At 45.1% G+C, this 13867-nt stretch overlaps 1 protein-coding gene across 1 annotated transcript in view; it reads right to left on the reverse strand.

Moving 5' to 3' along the window:
* Positions 1 to 13867, reverse strand: part of ubr2 (ubiquitin protein ligase E3 component n-recognin 2) — a 179936-nt gene that overhangs the window by 34557 nt on the left and 131512 nt on the right. Inside the window, exons 31-33 of the mRNA XM_070890969.1 lie at positions 8642 to 8841; positions 8172 to 8265; positions 2706 to 2867 (exon numbers count right to left, since the gene is read on the reverse strand). Coding sequence (XP_070747070.1) covers positions 2706 to 2867; positions 8172 to 8265; positions 8642 to 8841 — 456 coding nt within the window. The remainder of the gene's footprint in view (positions 1 to 2705; positions 2868 to 8171; positions 8266 to 8641; positions 8842 to 13867) is intronic.

Here is a 13867-nt window from a genome sequence, read left to right on the forward strand (position 1 = left end):
AAGTAGGAAGCTCTAGACAGTAGGGCAGATGAGACTGAATAATCTACTGCTAATGGTGAGACAAATAGAGAGGTTAGGAGCACAGAAAACCAGTGTCAGAAGACTCAAGGATGCAGGAAGGGTTGCAAAGCTGGAGGAGATTGTCGAAATAGATAGAGTGAGGCTGTGGAGGAAATTACAAAGACAAGAATTTAAAATTTAATGGACTCCATTACAGGGAGATGGGATGATAGACAAATAGAACTTTGCAAAACAGGATACTGCCTGCAAAGCTTTGGGCCAGTGAGAGTTGATGGACAACAGAGAATGAGCCGTTAAACTGATGTGCATTAGATGTATCGATTTTATTGTATTACATTAGAAAAAGACAGACAGATGGTGGACATCTCACTTGGAGGAGGTCAAATATAATCTCTACAACTTGTAGATGACAACAAATGGGAGGAAAAGTAAATAACGAGGAACAATACAACAAAATTCAGAAGGAATGTGGATTATTTAGGTGGCAGGGTCATGAGAATAAATATAATTTAATGTGGCTAAGTGTAAAGTAATTAGTTTGTGACCAAGGCACCACAATGTGTGAATGACGTATGACGTTGTGGTGCACTGTGCTAATCTAGGGATTATGGTGGATAAATACATCACACACCAGCAGCCAGGTCTCGGCTGCACTTAAAAAAAAAAATCAGATAAACTACGGATTGCAATTGCAGACAGATAGAGTAAAAAAAATGAAACATTATTTCTGTATGAAGCGTTGGTTAGATCTCTTTTGGACCAATGTACAGCTCCCATCATCTAATCATATCACTGTCCTTAAATGGATGAGAAATTAAGGTAATTCCAAGTATCAGAAAGGATCAAGGACATTGGGCTTATTTTCTTTGGAAAGATGCCTTTGGGTGACCTTAATTAAGATTTTAGTATTATAAAAGGGAATTTGACAAAGTTGATCCAAATTGATAATTATGAATAATTCAAATATGAATGGTTGCAAAAGACAATTAAATGGATTTCCGGAGAGAAGAAAGTTTTTGATCCAAAGATGTTACATCGGCTTAGTTATGACCCTTAAGAGTAGTGAAGAAAATCTAGCAAGATTCACCTCTGATCTTCTGCATTCTACTCACCATCTTGAACAATGGGCTAACTCGTGGGACATGGTGATGGATGTCCCCAAGTGCGATATTAAATGGTCTTGTACATTGAGGGTATCTGAAAAACCTTGAATATACAAATGTGTTCTCATACTCAACCTCCAGATAACTTCTAATCACTATTATCCAAAGTCTTTGTTTCCTCATTAGCTATATTATCGACGTATGCCTTCAGTATGGTGGAAAGAGCCACTCGGACCAGCTTGCGTCATGCTGGCCACTTTTATGTTCACTTGACTCATCCATCCTGTGCAACTACCACCCATCTCTAACCTTGCTTACTCTCCAAGATCATTGAATGAATCATGCCTACCAGCTCTGTTCGCACCTCTCCCACAAGTCCTTTTACAAATCCATTTAATACAGTTTTGGCCCTGATCACATCAGTGAGGCTGCCCTGGTTGCAGTTTCCAACTATTTTCTCCACAGTGCATTACCTTTACTTGTAATCCTTGCGCACTCAACACCCACCATCCTGCTCCATAGTTTCACTCCTATTGGTCTCAACACAGCCAGCACCATTCCAGCAATGGTTTCTCCTCCCACCCAACATGGTCACCTTGGGTATTCCCAACAATCTTCCTTGATCTTTTCTCTATGTATATTGTTGAGACCCAGGTCAATCCACCACCTTCCTCTGCTACCTTTGCTCTAATACTACCTGTCTGCCATTAAATCATTAATGAGATAAACATTTCTCCAATTGAACATTCAGTCCCTGCATCATGGAAAAGTCAGAGAATGACATTTGTGACTTTGGTTCGAGCTGTTTTGATGCTGTGGGAAATAGCCTATTCCTAAATGGAGGGATTTAAATTGAATTTTAGGAGAGATGGGCACAGATTTGGGAGGCAACATATTCAAGGACTTTGGATAGTAAAGGGAAATTGGTGATGAGATGCTAGTTGGAAAACCAAGTGTGCGAAATTGGGTATTTGTTTTATGAGGAGAGGAATGATGGCAATTTTGAAAGGCAGGGGATAGTGCCCAAGGAGAGGAAACCATTTACGACGTCAGCTAGTATGGGGGACAGGAATGGAAGTTGGGTGGTCAGGAGGCTAAAGGGAATAAGTTCATAGGTGGTGGGGATAGGTTTCATGGCTCAGAGGAGCGTGAGGGAATGATGGGAGAAAAATGAGAGAGAAACAGTTTGGGTTCGGTGCGAGCACAGTGGGAAGTCTGGGGAAGATTTGGTGGACAAGGGGAAAAGAGAAAGTAGCATACATATCTGAATGGATGGTCTCTATCTTGATGACAAAGAAATGCATGAGCGCCTTACACAGAGGTGAAGGGTAGTGGGAGCTGAGGAGAGGAGTTTAAGACAATGGTTGGTAATGGAGAAAAGGAACTTGGGAGATTTTTTTTTGCCCTCCAGGATAATTCCAGGCGAGTGGGTGGTTTTCTTAGATTAAAAATGTGGGACAAAATGGATGCAGCAGAATCAGCCAAATTAATTGGGGTCTGAATAGTGGAGAGCATCAAGAGAGAAAATTCAGTCAAGCACCAACATTGCCTGTATTGTCTTAGATAATACAGTAATCTAACCTGTTCAGTGGACTCCTAGGTGAAGGAAGTAAAGGAATAACAGTATTGCTTAAACATTCGCACAGAGGACAAAGAAATTCTCCATTCTCCACATCATAGCTTGTGTGCACCCTTAATCTCTGCTGTCTCCGCTGCTCTTTTGCTTGAACTGCATCAAAATAGCTACAAGATAAGAACAATGTTTAATTTGACAATTCTTCATATAACATTCTCAATGTAACATATTCTGCAACAGTGGAAGCTTGAGAGAAATTTAAATTGTCTCTTAAATTTGAGCCCTGAACATGAAATTTTTGCGCGAAAAATAAATGACTTCTTTCAGGAATATAGGGAATAAATTGAATGAACTGCAGTCGCAAATTCAACTTGGAGGGTATGACATGGTAGCCATTACTGAGAGTTGACTGCAAGATGGTCAGGACAGGCAACTAAATATACCAGGTTATAAGGTCTATGAAAAAGAAAGGGAAAATGGTAGAGAGAGGAGTAGCCTCAGTGATAAAGGATGAAATCAATTCAAAGAGAAAGGAGGGAGAGAAAAAAGGAGCGAGAGAAAACAGAACTACAGACCAGTTAGCTTGATATCAGTCATCGAGAAAATGCTGGAATCCATTGTTAAGAAAGTGGTATCAGGGCACTTGGAAAACCATAACATGATTAGGCCGAGTCAACATGGTTTTTATGAAAGGAAAATCATGGTTGACAAGTTTATTAGTTTTTTGAGGATATAACTAGCAGGGTAGATAAAGGGGAACCAGTGGATGTAGTATATTCGGATTTCCAAAAGGCATTCAATAAGGTGCCACATAAAAGGTTATTACACAAGATAAGGGATCATAGGATTGGAGGTAATGTATTTGCATGGATAGGGGATAGGTTAACGGACAGAAAACAGAGTGTAGAGATAAATGGGTCTTTTTCAGGTTGGCAGACTGTAACCAGTGGGGTGCTGCAAGGATCAGTGCTGGGGCCTCAGCTATTTACAATCGATATAAATGACCTAGATGAAGGGACCAAGTGTAATGTATCCAAGTTTGCTGACGATACAAAGCTAGGAGAGACAGTATGCTGTGAGGAGAACACAAAGCATGGGGAGAAATTACAACATTCTGAGGTGCAGAGGGACCTGGGGGTCCTTGTGCATGAAACTCTTTTAGACCCCAAAAAGTTAGTTTGCAGGTGCAGCAGGTAATCAGGAAGGTGAATGGAATGTTGGCCTTCATTACGAGAGGGATGGAGTACAAAAGCAGGGAGGTCCTGCTGCAACTGTATAGGATATTGGTGAGGCCGCACCTGGAGTACTGCATGCAGTTTTGGTCACCTTACTTAAGGAAGGATATACTGGCTTTGGAGGGGGTACAGAGACGATTCACTAGGCTGATTCCGGAGATGAGAGGGTTACCTTATGATGATAGATTGAGCAGATTGGGTCTTTACTCGTTGGAGTTCAGAAGGATGAGGGGTGATCTTATAGAAACATTTAAAATCATGAAAGGGATAGACAAGATAGAGGCAGAGAGGTTGTTTGCACTGGTAGGGGAGACTAGAACGAGGGGGCACAGCCTCAAAATACGGGGGAGCCAATTTAAAACCGAGTTGAGAAGGAATTTCTTCTCCCAGAGGGTTGTGAATCTGTGCAATTCTCTGCCCAAGGAAGCAGTTGAGGCTAGCTCATTGAATGTATTCAAGTCACAGATAGATAGATTTTTAACCAATAAGGGAATTAAGGGTTACGGGGAGAGGGCGGGTAAGTGGAGCTGAGTCCACGGCCAGATCAGCCATGATCTTATTGAATGGCAGAGCAGGCTCGAGGGACTAGATGGCATACTCCTGTTCCAAATTCTTATGTTCTTATCTGTAAAGGGATATGGATCGACTAAGTGAGTGCGCAGTAAGGTGGCAGATGGAATATAATGTAGGGAAATATGAGGTTATTCACTTTAGTAGTAGGAATGGAAAAACAGAATATATTTTAAATGGTGAGAAACTTTTAAATGTTGGGTGTTTAGAGAGATTTGAGTGTACTTGTGCAAGAAACACAGAAAGCAAGCATGCAGGTTCAGAAAGCAAGGAAGGTGAATGGCATGTTCTCCTTTAATGTAAGTGGGTTGGACGATAAGAGCAATTTGTACAGGGCCCTGGTGAGATCGCATCCAGAGTACTGTGCACAGTTGTGTTTTCCTTATCTAAGGAAGGATATACTTGCCTTGGAGGCGGTACCACGGAGGTTCACTAGATTGATTCCTGGGATGAGAGGGCTGTTTTATGTATGAGAGATTGTGCAGAATGGGCCTATACTCTCTGGAGTTTAGAAGAATGAGAGGTGATCTCATTGAAACATACAAGATTCTGAAGGGGATTGACAGGGTAGATGCTGAGAGGTTGTTTCCCCTGGCTGGAGTGTCTAGAACTAGGATAAGGGGTAGCTCATTTAAGACAAGAGATGAGGAGGAATTTCTTCACTCAGAGGTTTGTGAATCTTTGGAAGTCTCTGCCCCAGAGGGCTGTAGATGCTGAGTCTCTGAATATATTCAAGGCTGAGATAGATAGATTTTTGAATTCGAGGGGAATCAAGAGAAATGGAGATCGGACGGGAAAGTGGAGTTAAGGTCGATGATCAGTCATGACCTTTTTGAATGGCGGAGCAGGCTGGAGGGGTCGTATGCCTACTCCTGCTCCTATTTCTTATGTTCTTACGTGAGAGAGGATATCATGAGGGGTGAACAGGCAGTGGAGACTTTATGGGTAAAATTAATAGGAAAAGATTTAACACTGTAGTGGGAGTTGTGTATAGGCCCCCAAGTAGCAGCTTGAAATACTAGATTGTATAAATGCAGAGATTAGATAAGCATGTACCAACGGCAGAGTGGTTTTAATGGGGGATTTTAACTTTCATATTGATTGGTATAAGCAGCTGTCAGAAAGGTAGAGAATTTCTGGAGCGTGTCTGAGATAGCTTTCGACAATATGTCGTAGAACCAACAAGTCGGTATACCAGATTAGATTTAGTAATGAGCCAGATTTAGGAGACAGAGAGTAGGGATAATGAGCAGGTAGGCTAATTGGCAGGATGCGACAAGTGGTGTCCCGCAGGGATCTGTGTTGGGGCCGCAACTATTCACAGTATTTATTAACGACTTAAATGACAGCATAGTCACATATACAAATTTGCAGCTGACACAAAGATAGGCGGCACTGCAGGCAGTGTAGATGAAAGCATAAAATTACAACTGGATATTGATAGATTAAGTGAATGGGCAAAACTGTGGCAAATGGATTTCAATATCAGTAAATGTGAGGTCATCCATTTTGGACCAAAAAGGGTAGAGCATTTTTAAATGGTGAAAAGCTAAAACAGCAGAGGTCCAAAGAGACTTGGGGTCCACGTAAATAGATTAAAATGTTATTGCCGGGTACAGAAAATAGTCAAAAAGGCTAATGGAATTCTAGCCTTTATAGCCCAGAGGATTAGAATACAAGGGGGTAGAAGTTATACTGCAGCGATACAAAGCCCTAGTTAGATCACATTTGGAGTACTGGAAGCAATTCTGGGCACCACACCTTAGGAAGGATATATTGGTCTTGGAGGGAGTGGAGTGTAGATTTATCAGAATAATACTCAGACTTCAAGGGTTAAATTGCAAGCAGAGATTACACAAATTAGGGTTGTACTACCTAGAATTTAGATGGTTAAGTGGTGATTTGATCGAGGTTTTCAAGATATTAAAGGGAATAGACAGGGTAGATGGAGATAAACTATTTTCGATGGTTGGGGATTCTAGGTCTAAGGGACATAGTCTAAAAATTAGAGCCAGACCTTTCAGGAGTGAAATTAGGAAACACTTCTAAACACAAAGCCTGGTACACAAACGGTAATTGATGCTAGGTCAGTTAATTTTAAATCGGAGATTGATAGCTTTCTATTAACCAAAGGTATTAAGGGATGTGGGCATATGGGCCAACGGTGGGTATATGGAGTTCGGTCGCATATCAGCCATGATCTCCTTGAATGTCGGAACAGGCTTGATGGGCTGAACGGCCTACTCCTGTTCCAATGCTATTGTGTTCTTATGTTTAGTGCTGAAAGTGCCACATGTCCACAATCTCAAGAGAATATCAGTATATCGTCATACAGAGCTGTGGAAATTAGCAAACTGTACTTACTTTTGCACCCAAAAGCCTACATGGCACATGCAAGGGCAAATACATGGCACTGAAGCAGAAAGATATTAAATATAACCATACATTCTGCCTTGGGCTCTGAATATTTAAACATTATTGAATAAGAGCAACACAGTTGAATATTTGTGTTCCCAACTAGTGGTAATATGGTTTATAACTGCTTGAGAATTTAGACTAAGCCCGAATTAGAAGACTTTAAAATTTTTTTTTTACATGTTTTGTTGTGCAAAAAATGTGAAAAAAAAATCAGTGCCAGTTATTATTTAAATGGCGAAAGATTGCAAAGTGCTGCAGAACAACAGGACCTGGGGGTACTTGTGCATGAAACACAAAAGGATAGTATGCAAGTACAGCAAGTGATCAGGAAGGCCAATGGAATCGTGGCCTTTATTGCAATGGGGATGGAATATAAAAGCAGGGAAGTCTTGTTACAGCTATACAAGATATTGTTGAGGCTACACCTGGAATACTGCATGCAATTTTGGTTTCCATATTTACAAAAGGATATACTTGCTTTGGAGGCAGTTCGGAGAAGGTTCATTTGGTTGATTCCGGAGATGAGGGGGTTAATTTATGAGCAAAGGTTGAGTAGGTTGGGCCTTTACTCATTGGAATTCAGAAGAATGAGAGGTAATGTTATCGAAATGTACAAGATGATGAGGGGGCTTGACAAGGTGGATGCAGAGAGGATGTTTCCGCTGATGGGGAAGACGAGAACGAGAGGGCATGATCTTAGAATAAGGGGTCGCCCATTTAAAACTGAGAGGAGGAGAAATTTCTTCTCTGAGGGTTGTAAATCTGTGGAATTTGCTGCCTCAGTGAACTGTGGAAGCTGGGACATTGAATAAATTTAAGACAGAAATAGAGAGTTTCTTAACCGAGAAGGGGACAAGGGGTTATGGGGGAGCAGGCAAAGAGGTGGAGCTGAGTCCATGATCAGATCAGCCATGATCTTATTGAATGGTGGAGCAGGCGAGGGGCCGTATGGCCCACTTCTGTTACTATTTCTTATGTTCTTATGTAAACACAGTCAATTGTACATCAGCAGGTTATGTGTAGTATGTTTAAACAATAGCTTAATAGATTAATTACCTTACTGAGCAAGAATAATCTGTATAAAGCAGCAACAATAAATAATGGTCAATTAAAGATTTCAGTGTGGTGGCTGACTGCTCAATTCTTGTAATTTGCTCCCACATCATTTACAGAAATGTAACTGTAGGATAATATTCGCAGCTTATGTATTGGTAATGGGAACTATATTTATTAAGATTTGGTACTAACCTCTGCCAACAGTGGGCATGCATGATGTGTCCACAGCTACCTATATGGGTGCCACAGGCCAAATCTGGCTGCATGAACAATGGGTCATAGTTTTCTGATGAGGAAAGTAAAAACCACACTGAATATAAAAAAACACGAAACAATTTAAGCAGTTATTTAACTCAAAGTTGAGCAGGAATAATTTCCAGTAAATATGATTTCTAAACATCAGTGCCTGGCTCCACCTAAAAAGAGAAGGCCTTTTTGTAAGCCCTTTAGGCAACAGGCTATACTTTGCCAGGACTGAAATGTGCATTCACAAAGCAGTATATGAATGCTCATTTTTCCAGCCTTGTGGAGTGAGGAAAAATATAACAAAAATCAGAGATCGCATTTCATAGCCATTGTAAAATGTGATTTAATGAATTTACTTAAGAATATTTATTTTCGACAATGAAACTACCAGAACCAGAAACGATATGAAAATTCACCTGGATCTTGAATGGTTCTTGTTCTGTTTTTGGACAAGACTGTTGACCTCTGAACAAAGGATGCCAAGACCATTGCTTTATTGTTCATTTTAATCTCTTGTTCCTCCTGGCACAAAATGCATGTAACAACTTGCTTCTTCTCAAAAACTCTTGTTTGCCTGGGACCTAAAGCAGTCAATGCTGCATCAGGAACTATAGGGCTAGAGATAAGACAAGACAAAATTTACACATTAAAAACATTTTAGAGAGTACACAGTGATGAACAGTAGTTATCTTGAAAAATATTAGAGGTGAAGCAATTGCAGACACCTGTCTGAAACTTAATAAATCTTTATCCCTTGTTCGAGCATTACAGCGCAAATCTACTACAGTTACAGATTATGGCACACTGTCAATCTGTGACCATTCAATTACCAAAGAATTCTAGCTTTGTGAACAATCACAATGAAATATACCATCAGGCAAAGAGCTTGTGATTGGTCTTCACTTTAATTTCTTCAGTTGGTCAAGGAAGCAATATTCTGTCTGGAATCAGGTTCCTAAAACTTCATATCCTGGTATAGCTGCAACTGAGCCCTGCAAGATCATTGGAGGATTGAACTCTGAAGTTCCACATTAGACCCCAAATCATCTCTCAAGTCAACTTGAAGGAGAGTTGCTCCAATGATCACAGCTTGGGTTACACATAAAAACACTTGATATGCAGATAACCAATGACTGGCACTTGAGAAACACAAACATCAAAACTCCAAAATCCAAATAATCAAGTAATACGAGAAAGGAAATCATGCAGGACTTGTCACTCAACATAAGTAATTCATGAAATGCAGTGCCATTACACTTCATCCTGCCATGCAGTAGTCTCTCAGCTGTCTTGCCCCGCTTCAGATGTTAGCAGCTTGATTGCAGGGGAATAGTTTTATCCACTGACTTGACTGGACAGTCACATCTTGCTGATCAACTAGTCATCAGATGTTGCATATACCTCAAAATCCACTTCAGCAGGTACATTAAGCAACCCACTAAAGCACTTCAGGAGGTGATCAAGTTTAGATACATCAGCAGCCGATTCTTCTGGCTCCATATTGATGCTCAATTCATGGTTATCTTTGCTGATGGTCACATTGCACCAGCAGCTGGTTATGGTGTGTGGAATGACCTCAGATTAAGCAGCAAACAGATCAATAGTATCCTGAAGTCCAACTGCAACTCTCAAGTTGAACTGTAAGCTATCGCGTAGCACTTAAGCAGAGAGATGAGATATTTAACCTGAAAATGACTAAACCTGTCTAGATCATATAGCTGCAGTTTTGACATAGGGTTGGATGGCAAGAAAGATAGAAGCCTGCTGCTTGGATCAAAAATGTCATGAAGATGAGCAGTCTAATTATCAAACATGAGAAGAATTCCATGCTCTTCTGCATTTATTATTCCCACGTGCTTAATCCAAGCCACAATGATCTTCTTGTTCCAATCATAATGCATAGGAAACTGTTTCTCAGAATGGAAACACAGACTACCCAATTATGAAGGGTTTGAACTTTTCTTTGTCATCCACATTCACACACAGAGCAAATCATTCTGTCTGTCATATCGGCCCCAGGTTTCGCCATGATTTGCTACTGACTTTTAGGAGCAACTGGTGTAGAACGGAGTATCTTAGAAATCGGATCTCGCCATTTAGTTTGCTCCAGTTCTAGTCAGTTAGAACAGTTTCACTTTGGAACAGAATTTTTTTTTCAAAAGGGGGTGTGTCCGGCCACGTACACCTGTTTTCAAAGTTTCGTCAGTGAAAACTTACTCCAAACTAACTTAGAATGAAGTGAAGATTTTTGTACGCTCGAAAAAACCTTGTCGACACTTTAGAAAATCAGGCATAGGTTACAAATCAGGTGTCGGGAATGGGGGGGGGGGGGGGGGGGGTTAAATGGAAGTTTATAAACTTTAAACACTTCAGTTTTACAAATAAAGTGCCATCATCAATAATAAATGATAAAAACATCAATAAATCAATCAAAAAAAAATTAATAAGAAATAATTTTTTTTTAAATCAACTGAACCAAGCATTTTCTACTTACCGACTGCAGCACCGGGAGCCCTCCAACAGCGTGCTTGGATGCCCCACCCCCCCAGTGTGTTTCTGACAGCGAGGGGAGGAATGGGAGTGGGAGGGGGGGGGAAAGGAGATGGGGCGGGGGGGGAAAGGAGATGGGGCGGGGGGGGAAAGGAGATGGGGCGGGGGGGGAAAGGAGATGGGGCGGAGGGGGAAGGAGATGGGGCGAGGGGGGAAAGGAGATGGGGCGAGGGGGGAAAGGAGATGGGGCGGGGGGGAAAGGAGATGGGGCGGGGGGGAAAGGAGATGGGGCGGGGGGGAAAGGAGATGGGGCGGGGGGGAAAGGAGATGGGGCGGGGGGGAAAGGAGATGGGGCGGGGGGAAAGGAGATGGGGCGGGGGGGAAAGGAGATGGGGCGGGGGGGAAAGGAGATGGGGCGGGGGGGAAAGGAGATGGGGCGGGGGGGAAAGGAGATGGGGCGGGGGGGAAAGGAGATGGGGCGGGGGGGAAAGGAGATGGGGCGGGGGGGAAAGGAGATGGGGCGGGGGGGAAAGGAGATGGGGCGGGGGGGAAAGGAGATGGGGCGGGGGGGAAAGGAGATGGGGCGGGGGGGAAAGGAGATGGGGCGGGGGGGAAAGGAGATGGGGCGGGGGGGAAAGGAGATGGGGCGGGGGGGAAAGGAGATGGGGCGGGGGGGAAAGGAGATGGGGCGGGGGGGAAAGGAGATGGGGCGGGGGGGAAAGGAGATGGGGCGGGGGGGAAAGGAGATGGGGCGGGGGGGAAAGGAGATGGGGCGGGGGGGAAAGGAGATGGGGCGGGGGGGAAAGGAGATGGGGCGGGGGGGAAAGGAGATGGGGCGGGGGGGAAAGGAGATGGGGCGGGGGGGAAAGGAGATGGGGCGGGGGGGAAAGGAGATGGGGCGGGGGGGAAAGGAGATGGGGCGGGGGGGAAAGGAGATGGGGCGGGGGGGAAAGGAGATGGGGCGGGGGGGAAAGGAGATGGGGCGGGGGGGAAAGGAGATGGGGCGGGGGGGAAAGGAGATGGGGCGGGGGGGAAAGGAGATGGGGCGGGGGGGAAAGGAGATGGGGCGGGGGGGAAAGGAGATGGGGCGGGGGGGAAAGGAGATGGGGCGGGGGGGAAAGGAGATGGGGCGGGGGGGAAAGGAGATGGGGCGGGGGGGAAAGGAGATGGGGCGGGGGGGAAAGGAGATGGGGCGGGGGGGAAAGGAGATGGGGCGGGGGGGGAAAGGAGATGGGGCGGGGGGGGAAAGGAGATGGGGCGGGGGGGAAAGGAGATGGGGCGGGGGGGGAAAGGAGATGGGGCGGGGGGGGAAAGGAGATGGGGCGGGGGGGGAAAGGAGATGGGGCGGGGGGGAAAGGAGATGGGGCGGGGGGGAAAGGAGATGGGGCGGGGGGGAAAGGAGATGGGGCGGGGGGGAAAGGAGATGGGGCGGGGGGGGAAAGGAGATGGGGCGGGGGGGGAAAGGAGATGGGGCGGGGGGGGGAAAGGAGATGGGGCGGGGGGGGGGAAAGGAGATGGGGCGGGGGGGGAAAGGAGATGGGGCGGGGGGGGAAAGGAGATGGGGCGGGGGGTGTGGAAGGAGAAGGGGGATGGAGGCTGAATGGGCCTGGCCCGAGACTTCGGGCAGGGCGCGTCCCCAGCACCAGATTTACAGGTAGCTGGCGTTGGGTCGGGTCGGGTCGGGGGGAGCGCGGGTCGGGTCCAGTCCGGGGGCGGCGGGGAAGCGAGAGTCGGGTCGGTGTCGGGTCCGGTCCGGAGGCAGGGGGGGAAGCGGGAGTCGGGTCGGGTCCGGGAGCGGGAGTCGGGTCGGTGTCGGGTCGGGTCCGGAGGCGTGAGTCGGGTCTGGTCCAGTCCGGGGGGGGGTCGGTGTCGGTTCCGGTCCGGGGGTGAGGGGGGGAAGCGGGAGTCGAGTCGGGTCAGGAGGAAGCAGGAGCTGGCCATGGGAGGAGCCTTTTGCACACCGCCCCAGTGAGGCCATTCGGCCAGGGCTAGGGGTTGCGTGCTTCGGCCCCTCCCACACAGTTTTAGGCGCCTGGAGCTACTGCACATGCGCGCCCACTGTAGCGTGCATGTGCAGAGGTCCCGCCACTGTTTTCAGCGCAGGGACCTGGCTCCGCCCCCGACAGCTCGTGCTGCGCTGCGCCGAGCTGCAAACGACGTGCAGGGAGCTGGAGATTCTGGAAGTTTTTTTTAGGCGCACTTTGTGGTGCAAAAAACGGGCGTCCAAGTCGGGAATGCGCCGTTCTCGGCGCGGCTTGAAACTTGGGCCCATCGTGTCATTTGTATATATCACTAGAAAAGCACAAGATCATCAGGCAGCATATGCCAGCAGTGAAAGTGTCCTACAACTCATATTCCATCTTGGACTTTGATGTTTTTATTCCACCTACCGAATTCATCTGTTTGTGGCTTGAAGTCTTGCATGCCCAATTATTGGAACATCAATGGTTTTCACTGCTAAGGCAGCCAATGACATTAGCCATTAGACATTTGTACCCATCAAAACTATGTGGGTGGGTTGTTGTATACTATTTCAATTGCAGTTCTTGGCTCCAACACTTCTGCTCAGATGCGCTAGACATTTATGATTGAGAAATGATAGCAAATTGGTCAGTGACCCTGTTTATTTTTCTTTGTATAAGCTGTAGCCTGCAGAATCACCATTTTCTTCTACACATCCTGAGCCTTCAACACCATCTCTCATCAAGATGATAGGTAATGCGTATATCAGACATGTAAATGTCCATTGAATAATTTTGTTTCAAGTTGATTTTAGGGTGCACCAAACACCACAAATTAAACTTCTACAAATAAATAGTCTTGTTATATGGGATATTTGATTCAATTAATTCAAGTACCACAGAAATGTTAAATTATCTACCAAAGGCATGGTCTACCTTATTCTTTCAACTTTTACACAAAAATGGATAGACCATAATTTAAAAAGGAGGGACAGGGAACAAGAGAACTCATTAGTCACTTGCTATATGCTAGCCTTATTCCGGAAGTGTAGGACAGTTCTTATGGAAGGAACCAGAGTAGACACGATACAAGGTAAGTAATAGGAAGTGTATAGCAGAGCAATACTTCTGGTTTCTTGCTGATAGCTGCTCACTGTAAAAAGCATCACAGAGAACTGAAAGAATGAAATT

Source organism: Pristiophorus japonicus, chromosome 9, assembly GCF_044704955.1.
Source record: "Pristiophorus japonicus isolate sPriJap1 chromosome 9, sPriJap1.hap1, whole genome shotgun sequence".
Classification (NCBI taxonomy): domain Eukaryota; kingdom Metazoa; phylum Chordata; class Chondrichthyes; family Pristiophoridae; genus Pristiophorus; species Pristiophorus japonicus.